This window comes from Ursus americanus, chromosome 20, assembly GCF_024610735.1.
Source record: "Ursus americanus isolate L20-20 chromosome 20, mUrsAme1.1.p, whole genome shotgun sequence".
NCBI classification, from domain to species: domain Eukaryota; kingdom Metazoa; phylum Chordata; class Mammalia; order Carnivora; family Ursidae; genus Ursus; species Ursus americanus.
In genome coordinates this window covers 8,754,444-8,775,761 of record NC_142146.1, presented here as the reverse complement: position 1 = coordinate 8,775,761, position 21,318 = coordinate 8,754,444, and the positions used below count along the sequence as shown (strand labels likewise).

At 49.5% G+C, this 21,318-nt stretch overlaps 1 protein-coding gene and 1 long non-coding RNA gene across 6 annotated transcripts in view; one reads left to right on the top strand and one right to left on the bottom strand.

Annotated features, from left to right (window-relative positions):
- The first annotated feature begins 42 nt into the window (after window positions 1–42).
- LOC148108363 (uncharacterized) lies at window positions 43–10,367 on the top strand. Its single transcript, XR_015727831.1, has 2 exons — window positions 43–217; window positions 4,994–10,367. It is a non-coding gene; the product is annotated as an uncharacterized LOC148108363 (long non-coding RNA).
- ACVR2B (activin A receptor type 2B) overlaps window positions 7,081–21,318 on the bottom strand; it is a 36,260-nt gene continuing 22,022 nt past the window's right edge. For 3 of the 5 annotated variants that reach the window (XM_045798224.2, XM_045798223.2, XM_045798221.2), the window contains exons 2-11: window positions 19,558–19,765; window positions 18,922–19,031; window positions 18,613–18,764; window positions 18,390–18,533; window positions 17,722–17,865; window positions 17,249–17,397; window positions 15,362–15,476; window positions 14,489–14,627; window positions 14,270–14,400; window positions 7,081–12,828 (exon numbers count right to left, since the gene is read on the bottom strand). In XM_045798224.2, the coding sequence (XP_045654180.1) occupies window positions 12,634–12,828; window positions 14,270–14,400; window positions 14,489–14,627; window positions 15,362–15,476; window positions 17,249–17,397; window positions 17,722–17,865; window positions 18,390–18,533; window positions 18,613–18,764; window positions 18,922–19,031; window positions 19,558–19,765 (1,487 nt within the window). In that variant the 3' untranslated portion in view covers window positions 7,081–12,633. The remainder of the gene's footprint in view (window positions 12,829–14,269; window positions 14,401–14,488; window positions 14,628–15,361; window positions 15,477–17,248; window positions 17,398–17,721; window positions 17,866–18,389; window positions 18,534–18,612; window positions 18,765–18,921; window positions 19,032–19,557; window positions 19,766–21,318) is intronic. The other 2 variants (XM_045798222.2, XM_087870100.1) reach the window with 2 other exon arrangements.

Here is a 21,318-nt window from a genome sequence, read left to right as displayed (position 1 = left end):
CTGGAGTCGCGGGATGTTCAGAGCGCAGGCGCACACCCTGCCCGCTGAGGGTTTCGGGAGCCCCCTGGTGACAAAACTGGAGGCCCAGGTGAAGCCTACGCTCTCCCTCCACCTCACTCCACTCCTGCTCCACCCCTGGTCCCCTTAATCCGGTGATGGGTGGGAGGCATGACGTCTTGAGGGCGCAGTGATGTGTACCTTTAGTCCCACTTGATAGGTGAGTAAACCATTTGCACATGATTCCAGTAAGGCCTCAGAGCCGCCATTACAACGCAGGTCTGATTCCAAAACGTATGCCACATTGGCTGTCTTCATGACACCTGGCTTTGAAGTCACAGTATATGAGTCCTAACTTCTAAAAATTGCCGTGTACCTCCAAAGAAGTGTGTTGACAAGCCAGTACTCCATGGTGGCTTAGAGCCAGTACTCCATGGTGGCTTAGGATCCTGAATCCGAGAGCAGGTGTGTTACTTCACCTTTCGGGGCTTCTGTTTCCCCTTTTATAGATGGGAATAATGGTAATAGTATCATATATGAAAAGTATACAATAAATATTATATTTATAAACAATAAAAGTTATGATGATGAAGATGATTAGACCATAGAGTTCTTGTGAGGATTAAAGGCTACCACATGAAGCATTTAGGGAAGAATCGGGGGCATGTCATTAAATGCTCTGTAAATGTTAGCAATTTTTCATTAGTCCTATTTTATCTTGATAGAATATAAAATTCGGACTGCTGAATATCTGCTGACAAAGTAAGGGTATGTTTTAGGTACTCCCGCTCAAAATAAATGGGTTTTGTTCATTTTGCAGCACAATCTGCAGCACCCCACGTGGGCTTAAGCAGGAGGCCCTTTCTAAGGACCAGCTAAAGTATCAGTGTTGTTTTGACAGCTTCATGGGTCCACGCCCCCTACCCAGGAATACTTATTACAAAGTTATTCTGTATAATCCTGTGTACCTCTGACCCTAATTGGTTGAACTAGGTCAGCTGGGAATCTTTCCAGGGATTGTGGATCTGGATGTCTCTCCAGGTGGCAAAGATGTGATGTATGAAACTCTGGCACTATCTGTAGCTTTGTTTCCTGCTAAGTGGACAAAGGAGCAGATGCATCTGGTCTTCCACTGAGCGACAGTGGAGGAGACGCTGAGACCTAAGTGAAGGGCTGTTGTGCAGCTGCCAGGGCTCCCGAAGCCCCGCCATAGCTTGCTTGTACTCAAAGCTTGGTTGGCCCTTTGCCCCAGGATCCTTCCAGTAAAACCCATTTTGTTTAACGGTTTCTGTCATTTGCAACCAAGAGTCCTGACAAATACAACCAGACAACACTGGTGTATCTGTAGGTTTCAAAGCTAGCTCAGAAGCTTCTACCAGAATTTACTAAATACATACATTCACTTAAGAGCTACTTATTTCTCAAGGCCCTACTAAGTGCCGTGTGCTGTGTTAAACATGAATGAAAGATAAATGGTAGGTGACTTTTCCTCATCCAGACCCTGTACTTGGGACACAACAGTGAACCCCACACTTGGCCCCAAAATATCAAGGACTGGAAGTAAGGGCTGCCTGACTTAGGGTAGGGTACCTCCCTCTGGGCCAGTTCGCCCACCTTTAAAATGAAGGAATTGGACCAGTTTTTAAACTGTAACCAGGGCACCCACAGTTCCACAGGGGTACTTGAGACTTAAGGGAAGGAGTGGGAGGGCAGGTTTAATGGCCCCTGAACCCTCTTCTACTTGCTCTCTTGAGCAAGCCTGTTTTTAGAAATCAGCTTCCGTGTCCAAGTTCTTCTGGTGAAGGAATTCTTTTGCTGAAGTGTGACCAGACGACCTCTCTGGTCCAACCTTCCAGCATTTCTAGTTCTAAGATCCTCTTTCAACGTTAGCCTTCCTTTCGAAAGCTTCTCTGTGGTTATCATTAGGGGCACTCACTAATAGAAGGTGAACTGTCTAAATCTGAGAGAGCAAAATGGGCCATAAGCTGTGACAACTGGTCCCTAAATAAAGGGTCCCTTCATCAAAAATCATTCTCTAAGAGTTCCAAACAGGTTGTTTAATCCTCATATTAAAGCATGAATAAAAAGGCATTAACCCCACCAGAAGGATTTAAAGCTGGTGTTTCTCCACTTAGCAAATATTAATCACAGGCCAAAAAAATCTTCTGTTGCTGCAGAAAGCACTGAGGTGATTTCTGGGGCTTTCTGGTTTTGCTAGACAGTACAGACTCATTATTTAATTAACAGGGAACCATGTTTTCATCTAGCGAGGTAAGTCAAGAATTCCAAAACGTGAGACCTGGCTTTGTTGATTCATATCTGGGGTGGTGCCCCATAACTATATTTTTTTTATGAGTGACCTTGATACTGAGCCATGCTTAGAAATGGCAGGGCCTGTATTCTGCAGTAGTCCTGAATAAAACTTATTTTCCAGGCTTCTCTGCTCCACTTAAGTATTGCTCAGGGTTGTCTGCAAAGTATAGGACTGGGGGTGGGGGAGGGAGATACAGGAATCTTGGAGATTTGGAAAATATACCCCTACCCTGCAGGAACTTACCCCAAGTTCCAGGACAGTCCATTTAGGAGAAATCCAGTGTCTCCAACTAGGTCCTGAGCTTCTGAAGGGCAGAAATGAAGACCTGTGCTGAGCTCCAGTATCACAGGACCATGGTAGACTAGGCACTCAACCATTAACAACTGCATGTGTACCAAGCAGGAACTCTCAGGGGTGTTCAAGTCAGCCCCATAAGTGGGAGAACACCACCGTACTGATTTCTAATTCCCATGAAAAAAAATCTCAATCCCCTGCCATGCGATTAAGAGAGACAACAGGATAGTTTTATTATTATTATTTTATTTTCATATACAAAAAGATAAAACTTGAAATAGCTCTAGATTTTTCCTCCTATTCTGTTGGGGTGTGGCTGCTTCTTCACACAGGGGGAAAAAACTACATTCACATCGGTTTATTTGAGGACCCAGTGCAGAGTTCAAGCAGCAAAACCCCAACTTAGCAGATCTAATTTCAAACTTGACACTCATCTAAAATTACCACAGTAAAAAGGAACAAAGATCCACTGCAAATGAATGAACTATGATACAATGTTCTTTCCAAAATGTCTTCATTTTGCAACTGTAATTACATGGATGTCTGCTTTAGGCCATTTTAGATGTGTGCATGTATATAATATATATATGTGTGTGATTATATATATATATATATATAAATCAGCACACTTTTCAAATCCAGACAGGGTAACAGCAACAAGCTTAACTCTGTGTGTGTATGTGTGTGTGTGTATTTTTTTAAACATGATACTTTAGTATAACTTTTGTTAATTCAGTAGTACAAGCTATTTCTGTTCTACAAAATTTTTATTTTATAGCTACAAGGGTGAAAAGTGACCTATTACATTTACATCTCACATATCCTGGTATACAAACAGTACTTACTGAATTTGAGCCAAAAACTAGAAGTCTTTATTTTTAGCACTTGAAGAGCTTCCTCACTTCTACAGCCTTAAGTCATATACTAGTCACATTTCCAGAGTTTGTAATTACTCATTGTTTTAAACCGCAAGAAACAGGTGAATCCAGACTTTTAATTACAATTGTTATATACAAGTTAGATAACACAGCTCAGAAAGACTTCGCTATCCATCCTAAACCCGACACACACATTCTCCACTAAGTTAGACAAGCCTTAGGGGTTTCCTTCTTTTCCTTACACATAATGTACAAATTTAGAAGTAGCTAGTAAAACCGATACATAAAGATGGCAAATGAGAGGTGACATTTTCTGTTGGTTCCAAAATTGGTCCTGCAAGTTTTGTATTCTGCTGTGTTCTTTAACTGTGTGTCTCATGCAGAAGCTCTTTTCACAATAATTGACATCAAACTCAATGTAAGTTAAATTTACAGTACTGTAAAGTTACTCATATTCAAGGACAAATGTGGAAAAATATTAACAGGTGAAAAATTTGGCCTTTTGATGCTACCACTAATATCAAGTCAAATTCATAAGCAGATTCTTTTGTACAGTTGAAAAATGGCATTGTGTGGATTTGTGGCATGGAACTGAAATCGAGAAGTATACTTCTATTCTGCGGTAACCCTCACCCTCAATTCTTAAGTACCACTCAATTTTCTTTGCATTTTTACAGAATTCTAGAAAAAAATGGGGGGGAAAAGCTGCTGGCATTTTAATAATCCCTCCAACTCACAGGAGGTCTTAACACTTCCAGATGAGGTCTCCTAAGAATCTCTGTATGATCACTGGCTCTCAGACGGCCTTTGACAGTGACTTGGACACTTTCCAAATCAAAACCCCGATGTTGCCTAATCTTTTCTACTCTCATCTCTGTCGTTGCTGGTTAACATTTGAATGAGCACATTTTTCCCTTAATGGAGAAATGATTTGGCTAAACATGCACTTAGCTTGTGGCAGTGCTCTGAGAAAACCCCACTTGGGCTAAAGCACTTGCAGGGACTGAAGTCAACAGTCCACTGAACAGGGCAGAGACCAAACACCTCGAGGGCTGATCAGAACCCACTGGGAACACACTGACCTTGGCATCCCATGGTCAGCAGGACAGCCCAGGCAGGCAACCCATGCTCATATGGCTGAGTTACCACTTTTAATCTTGGTCTGCCATCTATGCCCCAGAGACAAAAATTCAGATGTGGTGACTGCTGGTTAATTAAACTTTTTGAACTGGTAAAAAAGGCTCTTTAAAAATATATATATATATATATATTTATTTAAAATACATCAAAATGACAAACAGCCATATCCCGCAAGGCCTAATTTCACAGCAACATATGCTACAGACATCTTCCCAAAATGCACAGTGGTGGATGGTGGGTTTTTTAATCCTGCCATTTAAAGGAATGTTCTACGTTTGAGTTTTAATGACTGGAAATGTGTTACAAAGAGCTCATCTTTGAAACTAATTTGTGTGCAAGACCAGCCAATTGAATCACTTTGCCTATTCAGACAGGAGAATACTGAAAATGGCAGGATTCAAAGAGGAACCCAGGAAGCACCGTTCAGATGACAATCTAGACCCATCCCACCACAGTGCAGTGAAGAGCTTGCCAGAAGCCCCCTTTTCAGTCCCTGGGAAGAGTTTAACTTTAAAACAAGTAAGTGCCCATACTTGGCAGGGTTCCTGCGTGTGTATGTTACAAGCCTGCAGTATCGAGAGGACCCAGATGGTGACACGGTTCAACATGAGGTCTGAGGTAACTGGTTCTTCAAATACCTGGAGCACAGAACTGCATCCAGAAATTACAGCTGGGAAAAAGGAAAAAGGTGGGGTCTTGGGCTAGAAAAGACAAGTAGAAAAAAGCTTACAGCAGTTGCTTTTGGGGGGAGGCAGGTGACAAAACCAAAGGCACAACAGAATTACATTCCAAGACACATGGCTGGAGAACAGAGAAATGTTCTTTCACGGGGAGCAGGGAAAGGAACGACGGGTTAGTTCCTGGACTGCTACTGGACCTGCTGAAACTAAATTTACTCCAAGTATAAAAGGGGTAAAGTATAAACCTTCACTCTGAACCAGACTTTAATAAAAAGCACAGCTGGTTTAAAATGACACATCAGGGATTCTCCTGACAAAACTGTCCCAACCAGTGTACTTGTGAGCGCAGCAGCCTGGGTCCGGGGGACAGGCCTTCAGCTGGGCGTCAGGACTGACAATGATGATACAAAGAATGAGCTCATTATTCACCTTCCCTGTATCCCCATCCAAAGGCTCACCCAAATAACCATCCACTCTCTACCCCAAAATAAAAAGGCTAACATGAAGACCGCCTTCCATCCCCTGGCAGTCATGCTGACCTTTTCAGGAAGAGCAGGAAGGGCTATGTGACAGCTGGAAGATGCCCTCGGGTACAGGGCTCTGAGCTTCCTCAGAGGGCTCCCAGTTGTGACTCGCTAGATGAATGCAGGGAGCTGCCCCAAGCACGCTCATGTCCAGGAGGCCCCAACCACAGAAGACACCATGTGCCTGGCAGCTCACCATTTCACTTGATCGCTGTGTCCACACACCACCCTCCTTTTCTGAATAGTCAACTGGAAATTCTGTCCTGAAAACTGGAAAATTTGGTCCTAGATAATTCAGTTTTGTGGATTCCTCAAATCACTAAACTCTTATTTCAGATGTTTATAGCCTGAATCTTAATCGTCCCAACCTGCCCCAGTCTGCACTCCCGTGTAATTTCTGTTCCTCCGAACACCCTCAGACGACTACATCCTGTGGCAGGAACTCACAAACTCATTTCTGACTTCAGAACCCTTTGTTCAGAAGAAATCTCAGGAGGAAGCACAAATGTAAAACACACCGCAGGCTCTTCCTGCCGCTCCCCAGCCCCTCGCCTCCCGATCTGCGGGAGCGGAGCCGGAGCATCACTGTCCCACACAGCCAAAGTGGAGTTTTGGCCAAATGAGACCCAACACGGGCCTCCATCTGCCAGTGTATCACAAGAATCCATATGAGCACTAGGTAAAATCTCCACACCACTCACACTCCAGTGTACATTTATCCTGAAAGGTAAAGCTCATTACTCTGATTACAAAATCATTCTCATTCAAACTCACTAGACTTTATAAAAATAATCTGTGGTATAAAACAATCTCCACACTGTGCAGAAGAATCTGTCAGGTGATATAACTAAATATATATGTAGAGCTATAGATTTTTTAAAGTAAAATTTCAAGTGTCGTATCTCTAGTATATAACCTATTCTTTTATTTACAATGCTACCTAACAACATTCCGATGCAAACGTGATTGGGAGAAACAGAATGATCCCATGCCCAACCAACAGCAGAAATTCCCAGGACTCAAGACAGAACACATCCATTCGTGTACAAAAACAAAAACATAAACAAAACAAAACCCATCCTTACCTGCCTAAAAAGCATTAGCTAATAATGGGTCATACTTTTCATAACTGTGAGCTCAAAAATGTAAACTTTGCAAATAAATGTAACACTTTCCCACAGATGTCCAGCGAGCCCACGTTTGAATAATCCATTGCATACACACGTGTCCGAGCGTATACTTCTCTAGGGTCCTGTGGTTGGCTGCAGTGGTTCTCAGAATTGCATAGACCCCAGGCAGTCCAAAGATACTCCCGGAGAGGAAGGGCAGCATAAGGCCCATCACCACACACTGGCATTTAGAGACTATGCATTTTAATTCATGAGGAAAAACCACTTGTATTCTCTCTACAAGCTGCCATAGGAGCAAATAAAGTATCACTGGTTTTGGCACTACAGGGATACATGGAGTACCACAATCAGAAAGTCCTGCTTCATTCACACCTGGAAGATACAGTCACAAAAATGTAAAAGCTTGGTAAAATTTAAATAGTGACAAATCATTTAAATTCAAAATCTTTCCAAATCAAAGTTTACAATGGACCCCAAATGAGTATAAAATAGAAATATTCAAAATATCCCTCTAGATAATTTGGACTTTTATTTGATGAGTTTATGGGTCTCTTAGACCCACTGTTTTTAAAATGTAGCTGAGTCAACTGAATTAATTTCCAAGGGGAGCATTTTAAACTTCAATTTCTTTTTGCTACAAAACTAAATCATTATCTTAAGAAACTTTTCCAAGCCTTCTAAAGGTTTGGGATACATTCATAGGTGGATTGCTGGTTACAAATCAACTACCAGGAATCTTAAACAACTACGCATATAACCCTGAATTCATTAAATCTAGACTGAGAAGATAAACAGCTCATCAAATGAATTACTGGGCCTGTTTCTTTACTTAAAACATTACTGTTGATCAAGACTTAAATTCGTCATTACTAGGTTGCACACCTATTAGCTACTAATTTATTAGTTCAGCTTTTATAAACAGCCATTAACTAAGAAATTCATGGCACCCAAATGAGGAGAAAAGGCTATGTTGCCCTCTTTCCTTTCTGGCTGCTCACCCTGGATGGGAGGTGGGGAAGGTAGATGAGTCAATTCACTGTGCTGCTTCGAAAGGTGTGGTCTAGGGAGCCCCTGACATGTGAACCAAGCCTGGCCATCTCTAGAAAGATGAATCATTGAGAACCCAACAGGCTACTGAAATAGCTGGGACTGACAATCAAACTGAGTTAGCTACAAGGAAATGCTTTCCAATTCAGATACTCTCTACTGAGCGAAGTTCTCAAGAGTAACATCTGTCTGTTCGACTTCTAGTACCAATACTAAACACTTACATACATAGGCTTACTGTAGTGCTAAAAACCACCAAATCCTTGTATTACCACTATGTGCTGGGAACTTTACACTGCATCCTAAAAAAGGCAAAATTCCATTTGCAAGAGGGCCACCCAATCCTCCCATTCCAGATGGAACAGCCACCTCCCTACCCTCATGGCTCATAGCATCGGGGCCACATGACAGGCTTTCTGAGCCACACACACACACACACACACACACACACACACACGGGCAGCTGGGCTTGCGACCAAAGAAACACCACACACATAGCTCAAGCACTCCGTGCAGAGTGTCAGGGTAGCAGGGAGCAAGAACATGGCAACTGGAGAGAAAGGTGACAGAGCAGAAAAGTGCTGGGTCACCTGCTTTGCTTTGTAAAGCATGACATGACAGGCCAGTACAAGAAGACTGGCCCGGACCCTAGGGGAAGTGAAGAACTAGCTCAGCGGCCTGGAGAGGAGTGATTCTGAACGGGGCTGAGAGTATGTGAGCAGGGGGCTCAAGCCACTTGAAGATGTTCAAAGCTGAACAAGATCTCTCTTGTTCTGCACACATGCCCAAGTCCAGAGAGGAGGAAAGCTGGCACACACGGGGAACTCCTCCCCAGGCAGCACTGATCCCTCCAGGCACCTACACCTACGGAGCCACGTTGAACAATGAAGCACAAGCCAGCCATGTTCAACACTGAAGGCCAATGATGGGCCAATGATACTCACCACTTCCCTTCACAGCCACATCTCCCTGCCTCCTAAGAACACCCCACCTACAGTCCTCGTCCTGAGTCAAAGGACTCCTAGGACGGATCAATGGTCCGAGGAGAAAACCTGGCTGATGCCAGCCCCTAAGGACTATGACCAGGGCCTCCCCTGGCCCATCATTAAGAGTTCTTTGAGGACAGTGTGACACAGTGGCCTCTGTCCCCACTCGTTTCCTCCTTCTCTTGCTCATTCCTGTATTTCTCTGGCTTGGGATGTCTTCCCGGTGATCATGGATGTTTTCAAACAGAACACATTCTCTTCCAAAGCCCACCCCACAGCCAGGAGCCCGTGTGGATGGAAGAACACTAGAAAGGAAGGAGCAAGGATCCTTGGCCACTTCCCTCCTCTGACTTGGGCACCCTCTTACACTAGGTGGGGCATCCTCTCCCACAGGCAGGCAAAATGATGCCAGACTCCTACCTGTCTTCCACAAGAGCTTGGGGTGGAGGGAGAGTAGTTCTCTGAGCTCTCCAGAAGTGGACACCGCATGAAATCTTTGCAGAAAAGAGCACAGGCAGAGGCCCTATAACCCAATAAACATAAACCAGAGCTCTAAATGGTTCGCTCCCCCAAAGAATACTTGACAGCACACAGACACTTTATCTGAGGCAAAAGAGCCACCCAGGCTCCCAGGGGCATGCCCTGGAAAAAGATCACCCACCTTCTTCTGCCATCAACAGCAGTCAGGGATACTGCCTGATGGGTGCATTTTACACCACAGGAAGAGGGAAAGGCAGCCTGAAGCCTAAAGAACTGGCACTCCCAGATTCCCCTCTCCCCAGCCACACCACACAGGAACCATCTTCAGACACTGCACTCTGATGCCAAGGCCTGAAAGCCACCACAGCAGCTGAGCACAGGGTCAGCAAAGAGGGAGCCCACCCAGATAAAAGACATGTAGGCCAATGGGAAGGTCTGCCCTATTGGTACTGCGAGCTGACCAGCAGGTCCCACACCAAGGCCGCAGCTCAACCCTCCACAGCCAGGCCAAAAATGAGTTCTCACAAGAATGGAGCTGAAAGAAAAATCACCCAGAGGAAATCTAAAACCGAATGGAGAGGCAGGGGTTTAGTGTTCCACACTGGGTAGGATGAGGGATCTCATCATTCCTGTGGTGAATCAGCTACATCTGTTAGTGGTTTATTTGTTGCTGAGGGTGAAAAACAGATGCCAAAAAAGCAGAGATGCACTGCCTGAGGTGAAAGCTAAAGAAATTAGATATGGCACTTTTCAATAAATATTTTTAAAGCTTTTTAAAGAAATAAGTGGAAAAGAAAAGCAACTGCTGTAAGGCCTGTTTTGCTGTTAAAAATTATTCCGAGGGAAGAAAAATACCACAGCACAAAATAGTTTAAAAAAAAAAAAAAAAAGACAACACAGCTTACCAAAAAAAAAAAAAAGACAAAAAAAAACCTGTCCCCGTAACCACCTTGGCCAGCTCACAGCTTGACCCATGAAGCAAAAACTGAGCTCTGAGAGGCACACACACTCACCTCCCACAGCACCCTGTGCCCAAACGTGGAGAAAAAGGGACACAGCCAAGTGGCAGGCCCCAGATGCACACAGCGTGCCAAGCAGGGAGTGTGTGCACTCAGACTGTGACTCCAGGGCACAGTGAGAACTCGCTACTCCAGACACACCACTCTATCCCAGACTGCCCCCAGCCATGGTGTGGACTCACAGAGACGCTCCCGGCCTCCTCCACAATCGCTGCTGCTCAAGAAAATTACCTCAAACACGTCTAAGGGCCACAGTCTGACCAAGTTAAAGTGGGGTTACCTGTCATTCTGAACACTGACCAACCAAGTTGGGGGAAAGAGCTGAACCTCCATGTAAGTCAAGAGGAGGCACCCCTCTGCCCTTCTCACCCAGGTCAACCTCTCCCCATCACTCACCAACTCACCTACCCTCAAGATGAAAGAGATCCAGTTTTTAAATAAAAGTCTCAAGAAACCAGAGGGAAACGCCTTCACAAACAAAGAGTGATGAATGCCCAGACGGCCCAGACAGCCAATCTACAGTTGATGACAATTATTTACAAGGGGGCGTTATCAAACAAAAATGGTAGCACTCCCTAGAAGACTCAAACTTTTTTTCTTTTTCTCTATTTCTTTTAAACTTTCTTGTCATAAAAGCCAACTTACATTAAAATATACTTACTACGAGACAACACAACTAATAAAATATATAATAAAACTTACACAAGTAGAAAATTCTGAGGTATTTCTGGTTTGAGGTGGTCTGTGGTCGTGAAGTTTTAATTCTTTTACTTTTCAAAATTTAAACCTCGGAAGCCACATTGCAAAGCATGTGTGTATATGTGGATGTGTGTTTTGTTTTTTAAAAAAATTTGCATGTTTCATAAATTAAAAAAATTCAAATGTTGAAACAGCAGCATTAGGAACATTCACTGACTAGAGCAAGGTTATGGCATAATAGAGAAACGGTTTTTAGAATATGCACCTCTTTGAGGGGTCTGGAGAAAGCCGTGTGCACGAGCCACATAAAGGGACAGCAATGTCACCACACAAGGCAGAGCCAGCGCTGCAGGACTCTCGGGTCTTCAGAGGCAGGCCGCGGCAGCCCCACCCAGGGAATCCTCTCGCCCTGGCAGGGCAGGGCGCCCTATGGGCATTTCCCTGAACTGCACCAGGAGGAAGCAACGTGTTTTAACTTCTTCCTCCGTTACAGATATTTACAGCATTATCTTATGAAGAATACAGTCACAAAAACATGATGATTTCTACCCTTACCTAACCTTAAAATGAGGGCAGAGAAAACGTTTTGTCTAACGCCCAAGCCCAAGTCAGTGGGAAAAAACTTGTCAGGGCCAACAGGTGGGTCAGAGCCACACCTGCTTTCAGACTTTCTCCAAACCCCGCACTTGCCGTTAACGCTCGGCCTCCACACGGTCCTTCCCCTCGATTCCTGGTTACCTGAGAAGTAGCCTCCTACCAAAGGATGTTGCTCCGAATGTGCCCGAGTCCAGTGTCGCTCTGTTCCAAACCCCATCCCCAGCTCTGTCCTCCCCTTCCAACTCCGGTCCAGACCATCCTCATTCTCATCCCCGTTTTTCCTCGGTCAGGACAACACCCGTTAATCCGTGAAAGACACATCTGCTGTTTCTTAAACTCACTGTCTAAAAAGGGAAAAAAACAATAAAGGGGGGAAGGGACGAGGGCAGGGGGGAATTCCTCCTCTGAGGAAGGTGTATTCTTATGTAACAGTCTTCAAAGGTTCCTCTAGGTAGAGTTTGCAGCATTAAGTTTCCTAAGACAGGAGATGGGTTTCTTTGTGTCACAGATTCTGAGACAACGAACAAAGAGAAAGCGGGAAAAATGAACCCCAAAGGACAGGAGGTGGCTGAGGCTCTTCAGCATGGCGCTGGTTCTGCATTCACAGCTCAGCACCTCAACGCCTGCTGACGTGTCCGCTGTTTGCGATACAGTAGAGCAATGTGCTGGTAAAAACTGATCCAATCCAAAAAATAATATTAATAATAATAATTATAATAATTATAATAATAATAAAAAGTCAAGGTAAAATAGCAGCTGCATTTTATGTGTTTGTTGGTGTTATGGGATTTCCAAAACAAAACACAACATTTTTTCCTTTCCTCTTCAAATCCATTCGTGTCCTGGGCTTAGATGCTCGACTCCTTAGGGGGCAGGTCCACATTGGTGACGGAGGTCACCAGGGAGACAAGACAGTCCGAGGTAGTGCCGTTGACCGACCTCCGGATCAGGGACACCCGCTCCTCCACGCAGCCCGCAGACAGGCGAGCCTCTGCATCGTGGTCCCAGCACTCCTCGATGGTCACGCAGAGCTGGGCCAGGCCCTGCACATCGGTGGGGAGAGAGAAAGGACAGCCTTGTCAGTGGCCCTCAGCCAGGACAAGCATGGGGGACAGGCAAACTTGAGGCTGTTCCTAAGGCTCAGGCAGAGCCCGTTGGTCCCGACTCCAGCAGACGGTCAACTAGCAGGGGCCCGGGGGACACTGCAGGAATCAGGATGCCTTCCCTCCCGGCAGTTACCATCCTGAGCTCGCTGGCCTCCCTCCACAGCCTCAACATAGGAAGGGATGGGGTGGGGAACCCAGGCCCCTCCTGGGGCAGACCCAGCTGCTTGCCTTGGGGCAGTGATATTCAAACAAGAGCTCATGTGAATCCCAAATCATGTAAGGGCCCATAGTGCAGCTTCAGTTACACTGGGGACTGGAGGAGGGCTTCATCCCACCCTAACCCCACAACCCCTGGGACCCCACCCGAGAGTCCGGGGCACATGGCATGACACCCTCTGCTGGCACAAACACAGTGGAGCCGGGAAAGGCAAACGCCCACATCCAGGGGCTCTCTGGCCTGCTCAGCACCAGACTACACCGAGATCTCTCTGCACCTTGGGCTCTTTGTCAGGGAATAGCCCGGCCACCCCAGCATGTCTGCCCTGGAAGACTGAGAAAGTCTGAGGCAGAAGGTACAGCCTCTGGCCCAGCCTCTATGTCCCCATGTCTCAGTTTTCTCTATCTGCAGCCCCGGGTTCCAGGGAGCAGCAGGACAACCGAACTGGGCCCCAACAGCTTGACCCCAATACTATGTATGGTAGACTGCTAGTCTCCAGTGGCCTCAAGGCTGTCCTGTTTCTGAAAGAACCGGGAGAGGTGCAGGGGCAGGGGCTCAATGGAGCTGAAGGCAAATGTCCTTCCAAGACAGGAAACAGTTTACATGGTGGAGGTCTTTTGTACAATATCCCCAGACTGGAGGAGACAAGATGCCACGTGGCTCAGTCCATGCCCAGAAAGATAATGAAGACAGAGAATAGAGAATATTTAATCAGAGCTAATCCATATTAAGCATTTATGTGATAGGTGTCCTGCCAAGCAATTAACAATAACCAGTTAAATCTATTACTACCCTGAGGAGACACAGGCTCAGAGAAATAAAGCAATTTGCCAGAAGCCACGCAGCTACAGATAGGCAGATCCAGCATTCAAACCCAGACGTGTCAGGCCAGGGCCTGTACGCTCCCCCCCACAAATGGTCCACATGGAGGCCACAAGGGGCCCCGATGGAACGCACTGTCTGGCCCCCTCACTCTGGGCCCAAACCCGGAGCCACCTCCCTGCCGAGCCTGGAACCTTCCCAGACATTTTCCTGGTGGAAGGGAGACAATGCACTAAGTGGCCTCTGACCGGGCAGGGAAGGAGGCGTCCTCTCTCTGTCCCGCGTGGACGGGTGCCCCGTCTGCTGCCCTGCACAGTCACCTGCCACCCAGCCCCTTACCGGGTGCTTCAGCCAGTGATCCTTAATGGCAGGCCGCATCTTCTTGTGCACGACCACTTCCTGCAGCTCCTCCAGCGACGGGTGCTGGCCGATCTCCTCCTCAAAGGGCAGCATGTACTCATCCACAGGGCCTGCGGGTGGCAGAGAGCCCAGCAGGGTCACCCCATTCGCGGCTCTTCACCCCACTCCCTGGACGCTCGGGGCTCCCGCCCCACTCACCATCTGCAGCCTTGCAGCGGGACACAAGCTCCCACAGCACCAGCCCCATGGCATACATGTCAATGCGCAGGAAGGCATCTCTCTGGAAGTTGATGGCTCCCTCAAGCACCTCAGGGGCCATGTACCGCCGCGTGCCCACCTACGTGAGGACAGGGAAAGGGGTCCCATCAACAGCCACGCACAAAGGGACTCACCGCGGCACACGAGAGCCACCGCCCAAGTGCACCAGGGAGGCCAGGATGGCAGCATTCAGAGGACACCACCAGGGATGACAACCCTTGATTCACCACGTTCACGGGGAGCTCACGAGAGGTCACGGTGTACATATGATACCCCAAGGGTAACTGAAAAATATCACGCGCTCAAGACCACAGTACTCTAACATGGAACTGCTGCCTCTCTACTCCCTCAGCAGCACCAGGGGCCACCCACATGGTGCGTGTTTTCCTGAGACTAAGATAAAAAACAGAGGGGTTGAAGAATACTTAAAAATATTTACAGCAATTGTTCTAGGAGGATTTCCTCAGGCTTAAAACCTTTAGGTACGCTTTCTAGGTTTTTGGTTTGGATTCTTAGTATAGTTCCTTCTATTTTACATTGCTTCACAATTCCGCTGAAAGAAAAAAAGAGACTGAGGCTACAAGGATAAGCACCAACCTCAGTGGGGAAGCTGGATCTGACTAACTGGCCTTCGAGGCCATGCTGCCTTCCATACCTGGCCTGCCCCATGGGGAAGACGAGTGTTGCTCCTGGAGTTCCCAGACAGCTCTGAGCTCACAGTGACCCTTGCCCCTGTGTCTTGCCAGCCGGGCACCAGAAGGGCTCCGTCTACCCCTGTGCCAGCCCTCCTCCTGCACCCCTGAGGCTCATTACCTGCCCGTGAGTGTCCCCCGGAGGCTTCCCTGGCTCAAACCTAACAGCCAGACCAAAGTCAGCCAGCACGGCTGTGAGGTCACTCTTGAGCAATACATTCTTGCTTTTGAAGTCCCTGGGGAGACAAGTGGACTGGGATGAAGGTGAATACTGTGCTCCTTGCTCCTGGCTTCCCAACTTGACCCCCAAGATACTGGAGCCTGTGCTTTCAAGTCCCCAAAGACCTAGACCAGCCAGTCCCACCCCATCTGGGGAGCAGGGTCTGTACCAGGGTGGAGTTCTATGAGGCTGCACAGGCAGGCAGCTTTAGGACACCCTTCCACCCCTCACCCTCCTCGATGTGAGAATCCCTCAATGCACTTCTGCCACAGCTGTCAAAGCAACACCTACCACAATGGCTAGGCAGACCCCATTCCAGTCTCCACACTTTCAAAGGCCAGCCTTTGCATTCTCAGAGGGGACGAGGTCAGGCCTACTGGCCTCGGATTAAGGCTTCTGGGGAAAATGTACATGACCCGAGAAGGGAGTGACAAGTTTAATGCTCTTGCCCAGGTTTCTGTGTAGGCCCCTGAGGGTAGAGCAGGGTGCTGGTATGTGCATTCAGCTCCCCCTCGCGCTAGCAGAGGTACGTCTGGTCCTCAGGCTCCCCAGTGCCTGTGTCAGTCTTGTTGTGAGGATGAAGCTCAGGGAGTAGTAAGTACACATGCTTAGGGCCACCCTGGCACACTTACTGTGCACTACTGTTAGGTTGAACCATATGGAAGAGTCAACATTCAACCATTTTTGACCTACAAAAATCGCAATTTCACACTGTCAACCTTAAATGTCATAGATGTTATTACCACGAGGGGCCCTTGAGCTTTGAATCCTAGAATCCAAGGCTCATTCCCCTCCCTCGTAGGCACAGAACCACACTAAACTAAGTCTGACGACAAACTACTCAGCTTCTCTGCACTACTGTTCCTTGCTCCGTACGACGGGACTGGGAAAACACCCCCTATCTCACAGATGAGTGTCTCACAGAACTCTCTCCCTTCGGGTGACGAGACTGACCTGGCCTGGTGTTTCTCAAGGTTCAGAGTAGTGCCTGCATTTAGTTGAGGACTATGATGACCAGTTAATACAGTGGTCCTCAAGGGGTACCCCAGAACCCCAAAGAGTCCCTAACACTGTTTCAGGGGAACTGCAAGACCAGAATTCTTTTCATTCGTAATCCATTATTTGTCTTCTTGCAAATTCATTCTCAGGAGAAGAGTTTTCCAGAGGCTACATACGTGTGATGTCATCACTCTGACACTTAACAGAATGTGTGTACTCTGATACAGCAAATAGCAGACATAGCCCAGGTAGACAGAAGTTCTCTTTAAGAAAGTAAAGAGATCCTGGGGCACCTGGGTGGCTCAGTCGGTTAAGCATCTGACTTGATTTCCGCTCAGGTCATGATCTCAAGGTTGTGAGATGGAGTCATGCTGGGCATGGAACCTGCTTCAGATGCTCTCTCTCCCTCTCCCTCTGCCCTTCCCCCACCACTGAGCACGGGTATGTTCTGTCTCTCTCTTAAAAAAAAAAAAAAAAAAAAGGACTGTAAAGAGATCCTAACCAAAAAGTTTGAGAACTGCTGAACCAACCCTCCAACCAAGGTAACGGGAGTCAGCACTTCCTCATGTGGCCACCAGAGGGCATGAGAAAACCAGCTTTTGTGGCCACACCAGGCCCAGGAAACGGGTGGAAGGCAGAGGAAGGGCCAGGTGGGCCCACCACCAAGCAAGCTAAGCATCTTTATGAAACGGAGACCCCTTCACCCCCACCCCAGGCCCTGCTCTCACCCTCCAACCCTCTCTGCAGCTCCACGCCAAGTGCAGGGAGGGCAACTGCTAAGCCAGGTACCTGTGGGCAATAGACGGCTTGTGGCCCTCACCACGGCACCAGGGTACATCCTCATGAAGGTACGAAAGGCCTCTTGACATTGTCTCTGCCACGTGACACAGTTCATTCCATGTGATGATGTTCCCCTTGAGGTAATCCGTGAGCGAGCCCTACAGGAGACAGCACAGAACTTGGGCACAGGCTCTGGGTACAGGACAGAAACCAGCCTGGCCCCCGGAGGACTGTCTCAGTGGACCAATGGCAGGCTCCCCTCCCGGGAGACTGGGATTGACATGGAAGGTATGTGAGGTCAGGAGGGGCTGGGGGGCAGGGGGTGTCAGAGGGGGTTAATCATGAAGTCACTGCACTTATTCGTAAGAATTTATCCCAAAGTTAGGAGTTCTTGTAGACACTCACATCTACACTTAGGAAGGGTCACCTTAGGGTGGAAGGCTGCCTCATCTCAGGAGCCCCCGTCCACAAGCGTGACTCACCTTGTCATGGAAGGCCGTGATGAGCCACAGCTCCACCTCAAGGTTGGAGCCTCGCTTCTCAGCGGCAATGAACTGCAGCAGGTTCTCATGCTTCATGCCAGGCGTGCTGAAGATCTCCCGTTCACTCTGCCATGACTGCTTGTCCTAAGGCAGGAATGTGGCTAACCCCCACTGCTGCCACACCACCCTGCCGCACGACCGCCACTTCAGGCCCTCCACCCACCCAGCCAGCCTCGGCTCTGTAAGGGAGGCAGGCAGATGACCAGGACTGAGCTGGGCCCCAGAGCACAGGCCGACAGTGATCCCGGAGCTCACTTGGGGCTAGCACCTGACTTACAAACCAGGCCACTGACGTCCAAGGAGGGTAGTGAGTGGCCCAGTGTCACCCGCCAAATGAGATGCAGAGCCAGGCCTGGCTTTGCTAAGTGTACTGGGCAACTGCTGGGGTAGCCTGGTGTCCAAGGCCTCTAAGCAGAACCTGATGTCAAAAACAAACCCCTGAAAACTAGAGTGGATCAAGGTTTTGCAAAGTCCTACCCTAGCCCTACAAGAGAATTTCAGTGGGGCCTGCCTCTGTCTCATCCCACCTGCACAGGCCCAGACTGCCCTGGGGTGGGACAGCTGAAGCCACAGCAGGGGTGGATTACCTGGTAGCTCCTCACACTCACCTGGAGTGGGAAGATCTTGACAGCCACAAAGTCATTCATGAGCTGCGCCTTCCAGACACAGCCAAAGCGCCCCCGAGCCTTGATCTCCAGCAGCTGCAGAGGCTTCAGGCCCACCAGAGGGGATGGAGGTGGAGGTCCGGGGTCCTGGGGGAGAAGGACGGCTTAAGAGGGTCTGGCCTGGCCACCGCACCTCTACCCCAGCCCTTCGCCAGCCCTGTCTCACCTCGTGGATGTCCACGTGGCCGTAGGGAGGCTTGCGATGCCGGTACATCCAGAAGGCCAGCAGGACGATGAGGGAGAGGCCCCCAATGGGCAGCAGCGAGTAGGCCAGCACCGTGAGCAGGGTGGGGGCTGTCGGGGGTGGCTCGTACGTGACTGGGGGACACAGGGAGCCCTGTGTCACACAGCCCGCCCACCCACACACCTCAGGGGCCAGACCAGAGAGCCCCACAGCTACTCCCCACCCAACTCGGGAGCTGAGAGAGCTCCAGGGCCAAGGAGAGGCCCTGGCCTACCCTCCCGCAGCCCTCACCTTCTGGGCCCCCGGCCTCCGGCAAGTGGGTGAAGCGCTCGTTGCAGAAGTTGCCTTCACAGCAGCAGAAGTACACCTGGGGGTTCTCCTCGGTGGCCACACACTCCTGCCTGGAGGCACACAGTTTCCCACGTACCCCTCAGCTAAGGGACGCAAGCCTCACTGGGGCCTGCCCAGCCGACCCCTTCCCAGAGCCAGAGAAGCTCATGGGGAACCATCAGGGGACAGTGTGAACCCACCTCCCCTAAAGTGGGACCCAAAGTCAGGCAGGGATAGCCAAGGGTCCACACAAAGAACTCTCCTTTGGACTGGGGAAGGGTACACAGAGCTGCAGGAGAGCTAGGACTCTGGCACCATCCCTACTTGACCAAGCTGTCTGGAGAGGCCCTTGTCTCCCTCTACCCTTAAATGCAGGCTCGCTTTCACGTCCTGAGGCCCAGAGGGCACTGTAGCCAAAGGCAGGCTCCAGTGGAACTGGGGGTTGAACAGGAGGGGAGGGCAGGCTCCAGCAGGACTGAGTTGGGGGGGGGGGGAGGGCGAGCTCCAGTGGGACGGGGTGGGGGGGGTTCTGGGAGGGAAGGGCAGGCTCCAGCGGGCTGCGGGGATGGGGGGAGGGGAGGGCGGGCTCCAGCGCACCTGTCATAGCAGTTGAAGTCGTCTAGCCAGCAGCCCTTCTTGACGAGCTCGATGGTGCCGGAGCTGTTGCGCCAGGAGGCATAGCAGTGCAGCCGCTTGTCCTGCTCACCCTCGCAGCGCTCCAGGCCGCTCTGGTTGGTGCGCTCCAGCTCCCAGTTGGCGTTGTAGTAAATGCACTCCCGAGTCTCAGCCTCCCCGCGCCCGGAACCTGTGCCCAGGAGGTGAGAGAAGGGCTGAGCAGTCCATAAACCCCCGCGCCTGTCCTGAGTCCCCGGCCACCTTGCAGGAGGCTGGGTGGTGGGTGAGTGTCAAACAGCCAGACTGATGGCCACACGCACAAAACGGGGCTCCACTGATGCCTGAGGCTCCTGAGTGGGGGTGGGGTGGCTCCCTGGCAGCAGCAGAAATGGAGGAGCCCTCAAAACCCCAGTATACAGCAGAATCACTGTGTTGGGGGAGGGGCGCTGCTAAAAATACATATTCCTGGGCCTAGCCCATACTGGACAACTGAAATGGGGGAAAACACCAGCTCCAGCCCTCCCCACCCCACAGAATCTCAGACGACTCTGACACAGACCTCAGGGACCCTGTCTGGGCAAACTCCGCGAGGCAGCTTCCTGCTGCTGCTGTCTGCCTCATCATGGGGAGACACACTGCTGGTGTGTCCCCCACCCACCTCCAGACTGAAAGGGAAGTAAGGACCCTCCAGTACAGTGTCCTTCCTGCGCCCAGCAACAGCAGCTGGTGCTCAGCAGCGCAGGAGAAGGTCCTAAGAATCAGGCCAGCATCAGCATGCTCAGGGTAAGGCTCCCAGAGTCACTAGGGGAGTATGTGCCTCAAGCAGACAGAGGCTGGTGGGTGGCCAGAGGTGGTTAACAGAACCCTCCCAGCTGGGCTTGGCCCCTGAAGACCCCCGAGAGCACTCCTCCCCATTCCTGTGCCATCTTCCGCCCCCTGCATGAGTGCCATCCAGGTGGCCAAACACTTCAACCACCCCCCCCACTGCACCTTCAAATATGGCCTCAAACATTCACCAAATCCACCTTTCTCACCAACCCCTCCCAAGCAACCCCATCCCAGCCCTCCCATCTGCCCCACTGCCTCCAAGACACCATAAGTCCTGTAATGGGAAGGAGGAAGCAGATGCCAAAGGAGGTTCCCAGGAAACAGATTATGGCGCCTGCCCCTGACACTTGGGCTGAAGAGCTCTCCAGAACTCTGTTTGTGAGTGCCCTACCATGGTCCCTTTACGGGACACCAATGATCAACTTCACTACCAAAAACCACACAGACACCCAAGAGGAAACCAGCACCAAGCATTCACCTAACCTCTCCGCTTTTCTTGGGCCTATTGGGGGCCAGTGACCTGACGTCACCCCTAGCTGGTATCCTGCCCCAGGAAGGAAGAAGGAAGGGTCAGAATCACCCTCAGGGAAGGATAGTCAGCCAGCCCACCAGCAGCCAGGAGAAAAGACCCCACCCCAACCCTGGGGGAGAGCTAAGTGCCCTGAGTCCTAACAGCCCAGAGCCTCCCTCATCCTCCACTCCACGCCCACAGTGGCTATCGTGAGCGAAGAACTTGATGCGCATGGTACACGCAGGGAGGACTGGCTGTCAGGACGGAAGGGCCCCCCACCGCAGGTCATTCTCTAGTCATCCCTTCTGCGGTGACAAGAGGCTCCTCTGGAGGCCAGGGGCAAGCAGCAAATCTCAAAGCTCCAGGCAGGAGCATCAAGGGTCCAGAATGGCATCCTATCAGAA